We start from the raw sequence: 19,393 nt of genomic DNA on the forward strand, positions 1-19,393 counted from the left end.
TCATTTAGGAGAACAATAAATTCTTTGTTGACTTGGAACAGGGACTGAGATACCAAGGTAACTTAAAGGAATATAAAACTGGAAAAGGCATCACTTTCTGATATTTCAGTATCATAAAATGGTTATGAAAATTAATATAGGTTTCTAGACCCCATGCTAGTAACCACTATCCTTTATTGCCTGATTGACCTCTGATCTTGTTTCCCATAAAACACATCTGACTAGCTTTGGCAGAAATTGAATCAGAGGATGCTAAGTTAGAGACTAAGGAGCTCCATGAATTTGTTTTGAAGAGCCTAAAAAAGAGGGGAAAAACCCCTCAACTTTTATTGTACAAAATATTTCTTAAAGAAGTGTATTTTATGCTAGGTAATACTCTAGATATGAAATCCCAAATAACCACATGTGATAAAAATAAACTGACGACTGCTGAGTGTGGTGATATACATCTGTATTCCAGTGACTCAGGAGGATGAGAGAGGAGGATCTCAAGTTTGAGACTAGGCTGAACCACTGAGGGAGACTGTCAGCAACTTGGCAAGACCCCAAGAAGACTAGGGATGTAACTCAGTGGTAAAATGTCTCTGAGTTCAATCGTTAGTACCCAAAGAGGTGGAAAACAAAACAACAACAACAACAAAAAACCCTGAAGATTAAAATAGCCCCAAAGCCTTTTTTATCCCATTATCAAGGTAAATTATCTGTAAAGATTTGAAAGTATAGACCTAAATTGGAAAGAAGAGACTTAAACAGATCAATAGGCATTTCCACAGAAACATTTAATTACTCTGAATGAATTAAAGCCTTCTGTCACAAATACCTCAGAGTTCCAAAGAATTTTGAGATGAGATCATTGGGTCACTATCAGTAACCTTTAAGGAATCACAGACATTTTCAAGACTGGGAAGAAAGTAAGAGCTTGAGAGATTTCTAGTAAATTTAGAATGGAATCCTTCATTCTCTTTCTTTCCAACTTGAGTGCTGTAGAATCACTCCCACAAAGAATGGTGATGAGAAGAATTCTGCCGTCAAACAGGAATATAGAGACTAGGAGCTTCATGAATTTGTTTTGAATGCATCATCAATATTCATGAATGCATCCATGAAATAGTCTTCAAGAAGTGTGCATTTTAGATACAGATCCAGAAATTTGATATGAAGGCCAGCAGTATTACAGATCGTGTATCAACACCAGGTTCAACAAAGATGTCTGGGCCCAAGAAATAAGGAATGTCTCATATATGTTAGTGTCTTGTCCAGAAAACGTTATGAGAATTAAGATTTGCCAAACAAGAAATATAATTTGGTTAACTGTGTGCCTAATGCCACTTTTAAAAAATCTATCAATGGATATGAAGACTAAGCACTGATTGTCAAATAAAATTATAAAACTGGGAAAAAAGAAGAAGAAAAGAAAATTATTCTTGGATCTCAGCTATAGTTTTGTTCCTTTATGAAATTTTCTTGCCGGTCTTTATTATATATATAACACAGGGTAATGTGACATATGAGGAGGATTTTTTTCCTGAATAAAAATACATTATTAATGCCTCCACATCAACTTCTTTAGTATTTATTTGCTTTTTTAAAATTATAATTTTTTTATAATTTTAATTATAAAATTAAAATATATTATTAATTTTATTAATACTTATTAATATATATTATTTGAACAAATTATGCCACTTTTTCTGTCCTTAACTCCTACTGATTCTCTTAAAAGTCCTTCATAATTGTTAAACATGGTGGACTTTCTTGGTTCTCATCTGCTTTAACTTTTTGAGGTATTGCATATTTTTTTGTAAAAATCTTACTACCTTTGGCTTCTATTGACATTTTACAAATGCATGTACTTACTTTGAAGCTTATCTTTACTTTTGCTTCCTCCTCTTGGCCTCTGTCTGAGAATGTCCTTTGAAGACTCAGAAAGTAGAAGTGTCAGAACAGACTAAGTGCTAAAAGCTGAAGGAAATTTCTGTAGATGCCAGGGAGAGTGAGCCCAGTATGGTAACTTTCTTTATATTTCTCGTGACTGTATAGTTTACTTCTTCCTCTTTTCTTACATTAGAGAAATTCCCCTCTCTCAGTGTTAACTATCATCATTAGAAAATGATTTCTAATGTGCGTGCTACCCTAGCTTGTTTTCCAAGTCCAATAATACGCTCGTTAATTTTTCAAATTGCTATAATTTCAGTCAGTACCACTTATTCAGGAAAGATTTTCTTATATTTGTGCTTCAAATATATCTGTAAAAGAACTCCTGGGAGCATTCTAGAAATTCTTGTAAGGCTAGAAGTCTCTTATGCAGACCTTCTTTTGTGTGGTTTTGTGGGATGAGAAATAACAAGCTGAGCCATGCAAAGCCATCCTAATGTAGTAATTAATGGGAAAAATGACAGTTATTCCATAATCTTTAAAATTTTCTGTTAAAACTCTCCTAATGTTATGTATGTTTAGGAAAATAAAAAATCATAAAAATACTTATTTGCACACTGTAATTTAAAATATTAGAAACATTGAGGATTCATGTATTTTATTTCTTTGTAAAAATTTTATCAAGAGTAGTTGGACCATGCTTGCTGTCTTCCTGTCATCTGGCTTAGATGACAGTGTGATGGTGCCACTTAGTGAGACAAGCAGATTTGGGAGGGAATATGACACACTATTTGGAACGTGTAAAAAGTTAGCTAGCAAAATGTCAAAGTAAATGTTTTGTAAAAGTTGAATACATGGGTCTGGAACTTGATGCAGGGTATGGCTGGAGATATAGATTATAGAATCATTAATACATAGATGTCAATGGAAGCTATCAGAAAGATGAGGTATCCTTATGGATAATGGGAAGGACAGAAAATCTAAAATTGAATCCCAGAATTTAAAAGTGCTGAACACCAGTATTTAAAAGACTGAAAAGAGCAGCCAAAAAAAATAGGTGTCACAGAAGCTAAGTGTTGTAATGATAAATTAGTGGAAAGGGTCATCTTTGATTTGAAATGCTATTTGAAGGGGATTGGGAATGTTGATGAGGAAATGGAGAAGGTCAGGTGTAGACAGCCCTTTCAGAAAATTCATGAAGAAGCAAAAAAAGAGAGACATGGTAGTCAATGGGAAGGGGAGCTGAACTTAAAAGGATTCTATTTAAAAAATAATAATTTGAGTAATACTTGTAATTACTCTAAAACACTAATGAGGGGAACATACTGAAATGAGTGGGACAGGGTCTCAAAGGAGTTTTGAGGGATGACCTTGAATTGGAAGGTCAGTGCTTCTTAACATGTTAACAAGAAGGAATGAGGCCAACTTAATGGGAGTGTAAGTAGAATCCCATGTTTCCTGAAAGAAGTCATCACACAATGACTTCTATCTGCTTAAGGAGGTAGGAGGTGAAGTCTTCTGCTGAGATTGTTGGACGAAAATGATTATAGACACTTGGCATCTTGTCTGACTTCCATGAGAAGCAACTCCTTTGTCTCCAGCCAGGCTGAACCAAACTTCCATGGTCTTTGGAGAGTGAATTTTTTTCACTTAATAGCTTACATGGTTTCGAGTTACTCAGCAGTGATTAAGTAGGTATATTTTCAGTTTTTATAATAAATATTAATTTGTTTGAAAGGGTTATTAAAAATAATAGTGGATTTTGAGTTATGACACATTAATGCAAAGTGTTTGTTGTAACTTTGCCCTTTAAGTAGATTGTTCTGTTTGAATTTTTTTTTTTTTTTTTAATTTTAATATTTATTTTTTTGACAGACACAACATCTTTGTTTGTATGTGGTGCTGAGGATCGAACCCGGGCCGCACACATGCCAGGCGAGCGCGCTACCGCTTGAGCCACATCCCCAGCCCAAAATATTTATTTTTTAATTCTCGGCGGACTCATCTTTGTTTGTATGTGGTGCTGAGGCTCGAACCCGGGCCGCATGCATGCCAGGCGAGCTCGCTACCGCTTGAGCCACATTTTTATCAGAGATTTTTAAAAAGATCCATGGATACACACACACACACACACACACACACATACATATATATATAAATATATAACTTGGAAAACATTTCAAATATGTTTCAAAATTACATTATTCTCTTAAGCACATTTGCTATGACATTTGCTTATTTATGCCTACTTTTCTTCTGATAAGTGTGATTTTGTTTTCAAGCCTGTTCAGTGGGTGGTGTTCCTGGTTCCAAGAAGTGGTTCTTTGCAGTGCAGGCAATCTGTGGATTTTACCAGGTAATTCTTATTAGTCAGTGTCTTTGTTACCATAAAGAATTTCATGAATACATTATCTAATGTGATCTTTTATTAGTTTTGTAGTTCTGATTGGCAAGAGATACATTTTGATGCAGAAAAAGATAAGATTGAAGCTGTTCTTCAAACAAATATTGAAGAATGCTTGAGTGCTATTGAGTGTTTTGAAGAAGAAGATAGTAATAGCAGGGAATCCTTATCCTTGGCTGAGTATGCTTTATATGCTTTTTATACTATCGCTAAGATATTTTATGGACGGTTATAAAGATGTAGACAGTTATTTTAAGCCAGGAGGGTGAAGATTGCATATTTTAGCAACTATACTAAGTAAATTTTAATTAACTGAAAATTTTAAATCTTCAGTGTGAAAGATATTGGGCAATTTAGATCTTTTATCTCAAAAAAAATTCTTCAAAATACAAAATATCTGAAAATGTTTTGTTTTTTAACCTTACATAATTATGACAGTTATAAAAAGTGATTAATTAAAAAAAGTGATTAATTAACATCACTTTCTTGAAGATAAGTTCTGCCTAATATTATATTTTAAGAGCTTGACTAGAAATGTCATTTAATGTTAATAGTTATCATTATAACCAAAGTATCATTTTCGTTTTGTTCTTTGAGCCTGAAATACATGATTTTTAAAAATTTATTTGTAACTTCAACGTTTAAAATACTTTTAAAGTCCACAAAATTTTTGAGAAGTATGTATGTGTTTTTTAATTGTGGTGGTTTTTTAATTATGGTTTTTAAAATTATGGTTCAGTATATAAGATTTTCCAGATTACAAGTTGTGATAATTTTTTCTTCATACAGTGTCCCATCTCTGATTCATAATTAGTGCTTTTTATTTATTCTTAATAATAGTTCATGACAGAAACATTTTTAGTGTTCATATATTGTAGTATGGCTATAAGTTGCACAAATTATAAAAATTACCTTTGTCTATCTCCAGATGATATTGTTTATATTGGTTAATGAGGGAAGACAGTGTAGAACCTTGGAAAGAGCATTAAGTCAAGAGTCAGTAAAGTGGTTGCTAGCTACTTGACCTTAGGGCAGGCACACTGGCCCTTATTTCCTCCTCCATTGATTGTTGAGGTCCTTTTAGATAATTTCTAAGGTGCATTCATTTGCCCTTAAAAGCTCTTATCAATCCATGTTTTCTCACAACTGTTAAGAGATGACAAGTGTCATAGTTTGTTTCTGGTAAATGACCTAATAACTATTTCCACAAGAGGGAGCCTAAAAACTTTAGTTTAACATAATATGCCTTAAGTTGTTGTTGGCTTTTTTTTTTTTTTAACAATATCAGTTTATAATAAAGGATTTAAATACCTTCATACTATGTGATAAACTATTATCAGGGAAAAAAATCATCATATGGAGAAAACTGATAGGTGGTGATCACTTTAAAAATTCAGAAAAATATTTGTCCATTAGTTATCATCTATATTTAGTATAAAAATATAATTCAAAGGGCTGTTGTTCCCTTTATTATTGTTAATTTTATTTGTATTTTGGGGTGTGGGTCAGAACTTATACCTGCAGTTTGAATCCTAGTTTCTATACATACTAGTTAGGTACCTTTAGGAAAGTTACTTAAAGTAGCACTAAAACTAGTATTATAGTAGTGCCACATGAATCTGTTGTCAGGGTCAAATAAAGCATTTACCTTAACACTTAACAATGTCTGGCACAGAGATCATTATTACCTATTAAGATAATATAAAATAGATAGATAGGTATGAATATGTGGATTTTTTTTCCCTCTAACTTGTTCTTTCATTTTAGTCTATATGAAGAATGTGCTGAAAATTTGCATCAGTTATCAGACAAGCTTCCTGCACCTGGTAATATTTATTAACTGCTTTCAATACTTGGTATCTTACACTTTTTTTGTGATTGAGTAATATATTTAGTCTTTCTGCTAACGTCTTTCTCACTTTTAATCTTGAAAATCAAAATGAAGAAAATAATTTCTTAATTGAAGTTGATACAAAATGTTCTCTACTATTTTAATACAGTATGTTACTGAGACATTGAAATTCTTTTTATTATTTTCATTTAGGTAAGCAAAAAATTAGAATTTATAAAATTAAATACCCATTCTGTTTCCTTATTTAGTTTTTACTGAAGAACAATCTTGCCACTGTGCACCATTGTTTTTCAGAGTGTGTTCTATAGAACATTAACCCTATAAAAAAAACTCTTGGAAAAATAGCTTCTTTAACCTAGATATTTTGGATAACTTTTTTTTATGGTGAAGTTAGTATACATACTATCAAATGGAATATTGTGCAGTAAAAGAATCTCTTTGCTCAGCATTTTTTGTAGAAGCTATTTTTTTCCTATAGTGGAAAACATATTTTGTGAAGTATTGTATTGCATTATTTTTAAAAATGTTTTTAGTCCTGAACCAACCTTTCTTTCTGTTAGTCAAGTGGCTGTCATCTAAAATTTGGTAGAATTTGGCATCATATACTTTTGAAGGGCTTTCTTTTCTGAATGTGTCATTTTTGAAGGTCTTTTACTAGGCAGATATTTGGTGTGTATTATATATCAAGCATTGTTCTAGGGGCTGAGTATATAACAAGGAGTAAAACATAGATAGTGACCATAAAGGATTTTTTTTAATGCACATTTTTAGGTAGGGCTTATATTATATACTGGTGCATAATATCAGGACTAATCTACTTTTATGAATTTTAAGAAGTCAGATCATATATCCAAGATTCAATGCAGAGGACTTAGTATATTGGTATATACAAATAATATAGACATGAACCTTAAAAACAAATATAAAATACATTTTTGGAAAGTGAATCTCATTTTAATATAGTTAGGATATTTGCTACTTAAATAATTCCTATGGTAAATATTTCTTTTAAAATAATAGTAAAACTATGGGTGATAATCTTAATCTATTAATTACACATCTATTTTTAAACAAATTCTTATTGACACCAAAAATCATAAAGCATTTTATAGCTAACTGACAGTCCGATCCTTATATTCAAGGAGATCGTATTTTAGTGCAGAAAGTCCCACATAGAAAATAACTGCATGTATTGCTAAGTAAACATATTTTGTGGGTTTTTTTTTTTGTGTGTGTGTGTGCTGGGGATTAAACCCAGAACCTTGCATCCATGCTAAGCACCTAACTCCTCAATTTTTTAAATGAAATATGTCAGGTTTAAAATATGCATTGAAATATTACACAATTGCTGTTTGGGCAGTTAAAGAACTTTCATTATCACTCACTATTTGGCTTCTGTTTCATTTAGATTTTTCATGTCCTTCAGTAAATTTATAGTTTTATAAATTTAGACTGATATGAAGTTAGCCTTCTTAGAATCTAATGATGTTCTCAGTATAATTGGTTTTCCTGAGTGTTTTATTGTCCCTTAAAGAGAAATAATTTATTTAAGCATCACAATTTAAAACTAATTCATTTCCTTTTGGATAACCAAATTAAGTGTAGAAAAGTATAATGAGATTGCATAGGTTTTTTCCTCTGTTGAGTACAACAATAGCATTGATGATCTCCAGAAGGTGATGTATATAGTTTACTAACACTGCTACATAATTGACAAGTAATTATGATATAGTTCATTGTTTTCTAGCATATGCTAGCTATTTTGAGATAACTTAGCTTTAAATCTAATGTTGAACATTTAAAATTTTTGAACTCCTAAATATGTGTATTGTTTTGAAGAATTTTGGAAAGTAAAGTTAAAATATTCCTTTATCTTCTCAATAAACCTAGCATTCAACTGTTCAGGGTACTATTTTAAGACTTTCCAGATCTAACATATTTAAAAATTATGAAAATGTTTCTCTCTCTTTCTAGGTAGAGCACTGATAGACGTAATACTATTGCCCTCTGACAAAGATCCTCTTCAGCTGAAAGACTGTTTACCTGCTGTAGGAGCATTAAAACATTTGAGGGAATGGCATTCAGCAAAAATTACTGTAGTGGCACAACACTGTGAAATGTAAGCTTCCTTGGTCATAGTTATTATTGTTTATGTTATCCGAACATACTAATCTCTGTTTAATATACTCCTCATTTCAAAATTATTTTAATGTGACAAGGTAAAGTTTTATGTTAACTTTGAGTTATATCTAGAGAATAATCAAGATTTTTTTTCCATTATACCCAGGATGTTTAAGTTTTTAGTAAATATAATTAGTGATGACTTATAATCACTATTGAGCATTGATTTTCCAGACTCATTGTGTACTTTTAAATAGGCTTATGTTTTCCAGCAAGCAGCATGATGTATGTATGTAGGTGTACTCCAGTTGTACTATCATATTTTTTTTTGTTTTGTGCCAGTATAGAAATAATTATACAGTGCTGTCTTTTATGATATTTTACTATTGATCAATTGTGTATTCTAATTTTGATGCTTAAATTACTATTCAGATTGGATTTATTAACTTCATGATTATTAGACAGTGCTTATTGAAATTTACTTCATATCAAGCACAGCAATATATGCTGATGAGTTAAGAAAGTGAGAAAATATGGTCTTTTTCATGAAAGTGTGGGGAGAAACAGGAATACTAACAAGAGATAAATGAGATAAATCGTAAAATTTCGTGCAAAGTCACATGGGAACAATTTTAGAATAGTCCTGTTTCAGAGGTAGGTAACAGATGTTAAGCTTTGTGTGTCTGTGTATACATTTGACACATTAAAGCAACATAAGGGAAATATCTATTTCTTCATCCTTAGTAATAGTAATGTAATAATAATAGTAATAATGAGGATGTGGCATTAAATTAATATGTGACATATCTTACTCAGAGACTGAATAATAGGAATTCCATGGTATTAGTAGGAAAAAAAAACAGTGATATAAATTTTGCAATTTTGCCTGTCTTATAGGTAAACTGTAACCATGAAATATAAGCAAAACATAAAGTTGTGTATTTAATTATCGTAATCTTTTTTTTTTAATAGAAATTGTCAGAAAATTGTAGAATACCTTTCTGCTCATGTTATATCTTTAGAAGAGCTCAGAAATGCTATTGACTCAAAGGAATTATGGAGGGGAAAGATTCAGATATGGGAAAGAAAGGTAAATGGATTTCTTAATTATGAAGCAGGTCTTTCAACTTTATTTTTAACACAGGTACTTTAAATAAGTCTTATTGTAAATGTATTCTATAAGATGTTTTACACAAACACTGTAGAATTTTCTGTGACAATAAAAGTGTTCTGTTATCTGTGATATGTCCACTAGCCACATTGTTATTGAGCAGTTTATTTATTTATTTTATTTGTAATTAAGCACCTTATAAATGACTAGTCATCTGATGAACTGATTTTTACTTTAGTTCATTTAATTTAGTTTCAATGAAAGTAGTCATTGTGATTAAGTTTTGGAACCTACAATTCTAGAATACAACACTTTTAAAACAGAATTTAACATTAGTCAAATTCATGTTGTTTACCCAAGTTGCTTTATTTTATTGCATGTGTGATCTATTAGAAACATTGCTTAGAGCAGTACTGTGGTACCATCTTGGGTAATCTCTGCTTTCTACTAACCAGGTCTCTAATTTTGAACAATTTTCTTTTAATCTTATCAGACCCCATTTCTCAACTACAGAATGAGAATACTAAGTTAGTTGGATTCCTTTGCTCCTAAATTTCTATAAGTTTCCAATTCCATTTTGGTGTCTTATCATGAAACAATATGGTGGTTTTTATAAGTTGTTTCCATTGTAAAATAAGTGTTTCTATTAATTTGTGTATTTTTTAGCTAGGCAAAATTAAAACAAGGAGTTTCTCAGTGCTTGTTCCAGGTGGTATCAGAGCATGAGTAAGCCCTTGTATTTCTCCTAAGATTTTTGGCAATAATCATTAAACTATTTTTCCCTTTATAATTCATACTTACTTGTGACTTAATAAAAGCTGTAATTAAGATAGTAAGAATTAATGTGCCAGATCTGTCTTACTGATTTGCATCTTGGTTTATTCTAATCTCAGGAAGGTTTAATCTAGAGGTAAACCATCTTAACAGGAAAAAACATACAGCTAAGTAGTAGAGTGGAAACTCTGATTATCTAGGACAATTGCTTTTGTACACATTTTCTAAAACTGCATACTTATATTCACGCAGAAAATGGCAGAGTTTTTTCTGTGTGATTCTTTTCTTATTACTAGGAAATTAAATGTCTATAAACCGACAGCATACATTTCCATCTTGAATGTAATCACTTTTTTAGTGGAGAATATCTTTCAGCTAAGAGGCATTATAATGATAAAGGACATGGATTCTAGAGTTATAGTGTCTGCACTATAATTCCAACTCTCTTTTCTGTAAGACAGACATAATAGTTCCAGTTCACAGGTTTTTATAAGATTTACATTAAAGCACAAAATAACCACTGAGTGTTTACTGTAATTTTTGTTGCTGCCATTACTATTATTAGCACCATTACCTTTACTTCTGTAATAATTGATCTTCTTATCAACAACACATATTGAAGGAAAAACTGTGTGTGAGGCACTGTACTAAGTATCCAGTAGTGAGTAAGACTGACATCTTCTGCCTTTGCATAATTTACAGACTGGTAGGAAGCCAGATATTGAACAAGTGTATGCAAAGGAGATCGTCTGGTCTTGTGGTTGCATAGAATGGGCTTAGTGTACTCTTGCTGGCTAATTAAGGGTCAATGGGAGGTTTGCATGAAAAATTGATGTTTAAGTTAAAACAGAAGGGTGTGTATGAAAGTGGAAACTACCTTTTGAGCTAAGGAACCAAAAATAAATTTATACATGGATTTCCTCTTAACTTTTCATTGTAATAAGATGTATTAATCTTCATAATATTATTCATGATGCCTATATTTGTGTTTTTTCTCTTATTTCTTTTCAGTTTGGATTTGAAATTAGTTTTCCTGAGTTTTGTTTAAAGGGAGTAACACCTACAAATTTTAATACATCCAATTTAAATAATTGCTTTCTTGACAAAAAGACAATACCATTAAAGGATAAGAATATTTTGCCAAAGGTAATTGTGTATTTAACATTTTTTTGCTATCATTCATTTGTGAATATTTTTGTTCGCATAATATATGTTTTAATCTTGAATTATTGTTACTAATGTATGTGCTTAAGTTGTGTTCACTTGCATAATTCTTAAAATTCTTACCATTAAGTGCATGAATTAAATGTTGGTGAAACTATGATTGTTATAGATTTTAAAACGTGATGATCCTAACTTTAAATCATTATAGGCCTGAAACTGCCTTTGGTTAAGACTTTGCTACATGAATTAATTTCCCAATATTGTTTATCATTGCTTACTGTAAAAAATTTACTATGGTAACCTTTCACAGGAATTTTACGTTCTTTGTTAAAGATTAGCATAATAAGAATGATAATTTCAGACTTTCTCTTTGTAGTACAATATTCATGTATGATAATTTGGGGCTAATTGTCTGATTTTGAGGTACTATTTGCAATGATCTTAGGGTACAACTTCCTCAGTAATGCAAACATCCCTCAGTATATGTATGCACATTTTGTGAGTGTGAGTGTGCGTGTGCGCCCGCCCGCACGCATGCATGTAAAAGAGAGAGAGAAAGAGGAGGGGCTTTAATGGTAAATAAACCCAGTTTTGAAACTTTATCACCTATTAGGTATTGTATATAAACATATTTACGTACGCAAAAATATGTTTATGTATTTCATATTTATGTGTTTTATATATGTATATATTTATGTGGAAAGAGTGAAAGATATGTATCTACACATATATACAACACACATACACAAAATCACATATGGTGAAATCACTCTGCTTTTTATTTTTGGTAGTACTAGGGATCAACCTCAGGGCCTTGCACATGCTAGGCAAGCACTCTCACTGAGCTACATCCTCTGCCTTTAAAATGTAATACTAATTTCTCCAGGATGTAATCTCTTTTCTTTGTCTTTCTTTATCTCCAGCTATTGAAATAACTGTCTTTTTCTAGTCCACTCTAATTTAATTTCAGGCCCTACCCAAAGAAATACTGAAATATTATTTCTGTGAGTGGGGCTTTCTCTCTTAATTCACACCTATTGCCTTCACTCTTTGTCTAATTTCTACAGTCTTTCCTCCAGAATTTTTTTTTCTTACATCTTGGCAGACCACTGAACACAAGTTCCCCCCAGAATATCTTTTCTTTCTCCTTTTCATTCCTGCAGATTCTCTCTTCACAGTTAGGTTTTTTTCTTCTTCAATCTTGGATCACCTGTTCTGCTGAAATTACATAACAGTAGTTGAGAACTCTTGTCATTGCTGCAGACTTCTTTCCATACTTATTTTCTCCTATTAAAATTCTTGTCACTTGCTGGGCACGGTGGTGCACGCCTGTAATCCTAGCAGTTCGGGAGGCTGAGGCAGGAGGATTGTGAGATCAAAGCCAGCCTCTGCAAAAAGTGAGGCACTAAGAAACTCAGTGAGACTTTGTCTCTAAATTAAATACAAAATAGGCTGGGGATGTGGCTCATTGACTGAGTGCCCCTGAGTTTGATCCCTGGTACCTACCCCCAACCAAAAAAAAAAAAATTCTTGTTAATTATTAAGGAGTCTCCATGTCGGTCTACTTTGAAATGTAGAATTGAAATGGAAGAAATTCTTGTCTGTTATAGAAGATTACATTTGGGTTGCCAATATTTTTTTTTAAAAGTTGCTTTTTAATATCTATTTTGTAAAGTTTTAAACTCAAAATCACTAATTTGTTTACTTTTATTTTCTTCATAGTATTTATAGTATTAGCAATTCGAATTTCTTTTCTAGGTTTTCCATTACTATGGCCCTGCTTTAGAATTTGTTCAGATGGTACAATTATCAGATCTACCCTCCTGCTATGTGTCAGACATTGAATTTGAGTTGTATCCTTTCACTTGTGTGTTCATTTAAGATTACATTTTCTCTGTGTTAGAATGTTCTGGTGTAAACATTTAGTATATGTTTATTTTTATTTCATTGTACTCAGTGTTTTAGTGGTGATGCACAAGTGGGACTCCTCATTGTTGAAGTGCTAGGGAAGGAAAAGGAAATTCTTCTTTGATCACGTCCTGAATTCTATATTTTTGCAATCAGAAATCTTTCTCTCTAGGCAAGCACTTTTGTTTTCATTCAGTATTTATTATTTTCTGTTGGTAGGGTTATAGAAGTAATATAGAAGTCATTGAGCCTTGCTTCTTCAATGCAGTTATACTGTTCTGTGCCTGAATACAGGCCAGATCTGCTCTCTCACACAGAGTAACATTATCTGAAACTCTGTCTTTCCTATACTCTGTCCAAACACCCCACATACATATTGTGTATGTTTGGTTACTTTTGTTGTTATTTTACTTAATGTTTAATACTTCCTAAAAATAACTACCTGCAGGTCATGGTGGTCTATGTCTGTAATCCCAGCAACTCAGGAGTCTGAGACAGGAGCATCACAAGTTCATCACCCTGGGCAACTAAGGTAGACCCTGTATCAAAATAAAAAAATAAAAGGCTGGGATTGTAGCTTAGTGATAGAGCATCCTTGGGATCAAACCCTAGTGCCACAAAAACAAAACAAAACAAAATCAAAAACCACTTCTTTTTTTTTAAATTCAGGGTGCATTTCCATGACTTCTGTTTTTCTGATGAAATCTGTAAATGCTGTAAATTATAATACATAGTAGCCACTCATAAACATTGTAAAATTTTATTTTGTTAAAATTTTATTTTGTTAGCCCATGCCAAAATTTTCGTTATTTTCTTTCAGATTCCTTTCTGCAGAAAAGATAACAGAAATGAGGGCATCAGAGAACCTTACCCAGCTGTTTGTCATCTGGCAGTACCAAATAACGTTTTTATTTTTAGTTTTTTATTTTTTGTTGTTGTTTTTGAAGGGTTTTTGTTAGTTTGGTTTTGATGGGGGGTTGTTAAAAGATCAGGCTGGAGAGCCTTTTTCAGATTGATAAAATCCTGAAAGACCTCCTCTACCATATTTAGGAGTTAAATTCTGTTCTAAAGATGATGAGGAACCATAGAAGGATTATAAACCAGGGGGCAGTTTAATCAGAAATCGACTTTACTATTATTATTATTATTATTATTATTATTATTATTATTATTATTATTATTATTATTATTTTGATACCTGGGATCAAACTCAGAGGTTCTTAACCACTAAGCCACATCCCCAGCCCTATTTATTTATTTAATTTTAACACAGGGTTTCACTAAGTTCTTTAGGCCTCACTAAGTTGCCAAGGCTGACCTAGAACTTTGGATCCTCCTCTCTTAGCCTCATAAGTTGTACCACTACACCTGTCTGGAAATAAATTTTAGATCTACTTTTAGTATTTTGGAAAACTGTGGAGCTTGATCTAACAAAGTAACTTTTGCAATGGAGAGCCAGGTTAAAGTATAGTATGTATTAAGAATGTAAAACAGAATATCATGATCTGCTACATGCTTGTAAAGTGAGGAGGCTGGATAAGAATTGGATGATTCCCTATGTTGATATAGATGCCACTGATTAAGATAACAAGGAAAGAGAAGCAAGTTTCATAGAGGAAGAGTAACTCAAGATTGGGTAATAGTTTGAATAGTGATGGGTAGTTACACAATGGGTAGTTGTTAAAATTTTTATTCATTTTTACATGATTGTATAGAACCACGTAGTCAGTACCTCCTTGCCTGGCATTGTGACTGAGGGAGGTACTTTCAGATATAATGTGTTACCAATGTTGATTTTATCTCTTAGCACCTGTTAGGTCAGAAGCTAGGTAGCATTTGACATATTTGTCACATGTTTGATCCTTGCTTTTTGCCAGTGGTTTTTAAAATGTTTTCCATTGAAAATCTGGGGACTAAGAGAAAGTTTTCCTGAGAGGTGGTATTGGAAGATAAGTTGAGTGGACAAGGCTCTTGGCCCTCTCCTACTTCAGCCAGAGCAGCTGGCTGTTCTAAATGTTGACTTTCCAGATCTCACACCAAAAAGTTATCGGCACCCAAAAGGTTTGAAAAGCACAATTTAAATTGTTTTTATGGTTCCACCCTCCACATTTAAACATTAGAACGTTTATTTTCTAATAACATGCAATATTTTTTTTTTCATTTTCCTGGCTTTAAGAAAAGTTCTACAACTTGAAAAAGAAAATCCTTAAGTACTGTATTCATGATTCCAGAAAAGGCAGAGGATTCCTAGTTTTGCTACTCATTACTTATTAGGTAGGGAAGAGGGAAGAATGTTATCAATCTGTGGGGAAAAGCAGACGAATTTATATATTCTTGAAATGTTCAAGTTTTCTTCCTGCCATTTTTGACATGATTGATGTATAAACACTAGTTGGCTGATGTATCTTTGTATACACTTAGAAAAATACATATGTTATCACATATATTCACAAATAAAAATATTAAATAATAATAAAAATTCTAAGAATTTTTAGAAATATACTTAAGAAATGGATATTGTATATAAAAATTATTGATTAGGTACGGAATACTAGCTGTGTTCTTACATTTTTATTCACAAATTTTTACAAATTTCTTTTTTTAAATTGATTTTATTTTTAAAATACATGCCAGCGGAATATATAAATTTCTTGTTCTTAGTTTATAGTAAAAATATTCAGAACAAATTTCTGAAAAACAGTCTTTAAAGAAAGGAGTAATTGTTAATTTCTGTAGTAGGAATTTTTAATAAATGAATTTAAACAACTTGGAGTAGAGTTGAAATAATCAAACTTATTTTATAGAGTAGAATTATTTCACAGTTACTATTCCCTCATTTCTTTAACTCTGTGGTACAGAGGATTGACAGGAAATAACATCAAGCAGAATTCCATGTTGCTGTTGGAGCAGATTTCTTCTCTGTGTGGCAAGGTATAGTAGAGAATTTTTATGGTGCTTGGTTTTTATACTTAACATTTTAGGATGTGTAATAAAAATTAATATAGCTTGTTAATCTATTTTTGCTTGATAACTTTTTTTTAATGTAAGAACATAATTTTGTCCCTAATTCATGTTAAAAAAAATTTGGACTTTTCACAGTAATATACTTTGCAGACAAAGTGATGTTTTGATTTTAGTAGAAATTTCAGAAATAAACTTCATAACTGGCAATTGCTTTAAAATTTCAAAATTTTAGAATGCATTATTGTTAACCTGCTCTTTAAGGCAACATCTCATTTCAATTCTGTGGAAGACATTCACATTTACTATTTTTATGGTAGGGCAGGGGTGGAAGTGAGGAAAAGTTTTAAAACTTCACTGAATTATTATTTGTAAATTTCAGTTTTTCCTTAATTCCAATGATATCAAGTAGATTATAGCAATTTTAATATAGATATGTGTGCATCTCTTTCTCTGCACACACACACAGGCACACACACAGACTCACATACATATAATGATGTGCTAGAGTTGGTATATTTTTAACCTTTTTAAAATTAACTACTTTAAATATGTGTATATTTCTATGTATATATATATAATGATATACTAGAGTTGGTATATTTTTAATCTTTTTAAAACTATAATATAAAGAATTCTAAGTGGAATCATGTATCTAAAGTGAAAGTACAATTTTTAAGAAGAAAAAAAAGTTTGGATTTGTTTCTGGTTATTTATCCAACTATTATGTTTCTGTGAAAATGATTTTTAATGCACAAGCTATTGACCATTATATGCATAACATTTTCTTATCATTTTAACAACAAATAGACTATAGCAAACACTCCTGAAGGGAGAAACTGATTATTGTAATTATAACATTTTTCCCCATGGTACTATAATCAAATCTTGGTTATAATTGCCTTAGAAAATTGATACAGTAAAAAAAAATATATGATTTTGTATTTAAGATGCTTGACTAGAAATACTGGGGAATCATAGGGGCCAAAGTATGTTGTTATAGTGTGTGCATGTATGAATATGTAACAACAAATCCTACCACCATGTACAACTATAATGCACCAATAAAAAAATATGGGAAAAAAGATGCTTGACTATATGATAACTTAATTTTTTACTTCCAGCCTCATTTTCCTATAAATTTAATAATGTTTTGAATAATGTATCAAAGTATTTATTTGATGAACTGGTCTTTGCATGAATATTTCAAGTAAAAGTCAGAAACATATCTATAATTTGTTTAATACACATATAAAATAATCCTGCAATAGTTATTGGAGATAGGCAACACTAATTTTAGGTGCAAGCTAAACTATTATTATTTATTATCAAATTTTCAGTTGTTTTGTTTTAAATTTCTTATATTAGATTGTCATTTTTATTGCTTTCTTGAACTATAGTTATGAAATGTTAGGACATACTTTATCAGTACATAGGACCTTATAAATCGGTTCTCACTTTAATGAAACAAAAGTGATAATATTTGGAAGCATATTATGTACTTTAGATAACAGATCTCTAAATTTTAAGCACTTTATTTTTCTTTAACATTGAGTCATAATTTGCATTTACATTTTTGAAAAAAAAATAGATGTTTTTCTTTTTTTTTTACACTGCCTATTGTGTGCCAGTTATTTGTTAGGTATTGGAGACAATTAGATAGGTTGGGAAGCTTTCATGTTGCTTAAGTTCTAATGGTTTATGTGATAACTCAGTAAATGTCTGTCTGAGCTTATTTATCTTTCCATCTGATTAGCCCCAAAATATAAATGAAAGCTTCTTGGAGTAAATTGCATTTTCCTAGTTTAGGAAAAGGGAAGATTAGGATTATTTAGAATCTGACATACACTAATCTTATGGCCAGGGAATATGTTTTTCATAGAGAGGAATTTCCATAGCTGTAAGTGTGATTTCTGTAGTGACTGCTTGTTAGGGAGAACCTCCTGAAATGATGGAATTACAGTTTTGAAATGTTGCTTGACCTTTAAATTCTGGAGATAAAATGAGCCCCTAAAAGGATCACACTCAGATCTATTAGAGCTATTTAATGATTAGTATATGGGTGAGAACAAGCTGTCAGAGACCAAGTTCATTATGAATGAAGTATAGACAGCTGACATATTTATTTGGTAGGGAATTAAATCTTGTGAGATTTAGATGTTTATTTTTATTTTTGTAGCAAATGTTTAATAAAAATTAGGCCATCTCAAAGGAGTGACCAATTCTTTATTTGCTGGGTCATGACACGTTTATATGGAGCTATTAGTTACTAATTGAACTGCATTTAGCATCCCTAAGATGTTGAGAAAGCTGTAGCTGTGCCTGATATGGCATATTCACATTACAGCCTCCCTGACCTTTTGGACCATACAGTCTTGTCATATATTCTGGGCTATGAAGTCTTATTTATGCAAGAAAGAATTAGGATTTAATGTTTGGGAAATTAGATGTATCTTTTATATTTGATTATTTTCTGTGTCTAAATATTTTAATCTTAATTACTAACACTTGACTATGTAAATTGTATTTGATGTAAAAAGATGGCCAGTTATCTTAGTAAAGACAAAAAGCATATTTATTTTTACCTTTCTATTGTGTTCCTAAAATATTTATTTTTATTCCTGTTAAATAAGAATGCATAAGTAAAAATAGTAAATAGCAACATAATTAGCACATTAAAGTATTAATTGAGCCAGGCATAGTAGTACCACCGCCTGTAATCCCTGCAATTTACTGAGGAGTCTGAGGCAGGAGGGTCAAAAGTTCAAGGCTAGCCTTGAGGAATTAGTGAGACCCTGTCTCAAAATTAAAAAAAAAAAAAAAAAAAGAGGCTGGGGATGTAGCTCAGTGGTAGAGCATCCCTGGTTTCAAGTCTCAACATTGCAAAACCAAAACAATCCCCCTGCCCAATCTAAACATATATACCTTTTTAAACATTTATCATTTCTTTATGGCATAATGTTCAAAATTAGTTTTTTGAAGTGTACTTTAGTTACATATGTAGTCACCCTAATGTGTAATAGTTCCATTCTTAATATGTAGTTTAAAGATGAGAAAAATGATCTGAAGAAGAGTATACCTCCCCTAGATGTTTGTATTGTTTGAAAAATTGCTTTTAAGAATCATTATTTATATAAATAGATTTTAATGTACTTTGATTTTGTCCCTGCCGTGAATATTTGCACATTTTAAAGAAAAATTACAAATGTAGGATTATGAAAAT

General features: G+C 31.5%; 1 protein-coding gene across 1 annotated transcript in view; it reads left to right on the forward strand.

Annotated features, from left to right (window-relative positions):
- The window catches only part of LOC107142890 (MDM2 binding protein), a 75,432-nt gene that overhangs the window by 1,110 nt on the left and 54,929 nt on the right, over positions 1-19,393 (forward strand). The window contains 8 exon segments of the mRNA XM_015486424.2: positions 4,158-4,231; positions 4,308-4,459; positions 6,047-6,105; positions 8,106-8,250; positions 9,225-9,342; positions 11,149-11,283; positions 13,060-13,154; positions 16,068-16,140. Of these exon segments, the coding sequence (XP_015341910.1) occupies positions 4,158-4,231; positions 4,308-4,459; positions 6,047-6,105; positions 8,106-8,250; positions 9,225-9,342; positions 11,149-11,283; positions 13,060-13,154; positions 16,068-16,140 (851 nt within the window).

The sequence above is a fragment of the Marmota marmota genome, unplaced genomic scaffold (genome assembly GCF_001458135.2).
Source record: "Marmota marmota marmota unplaced genomic scaffold, marMar, whole genome shotgun sequence".
Lineage (NCBI taxonomy): Eukaryota > Metazoa > Chordata > Mammalia > Rodentia > Sciuridae > Marmota > Marmota marmota.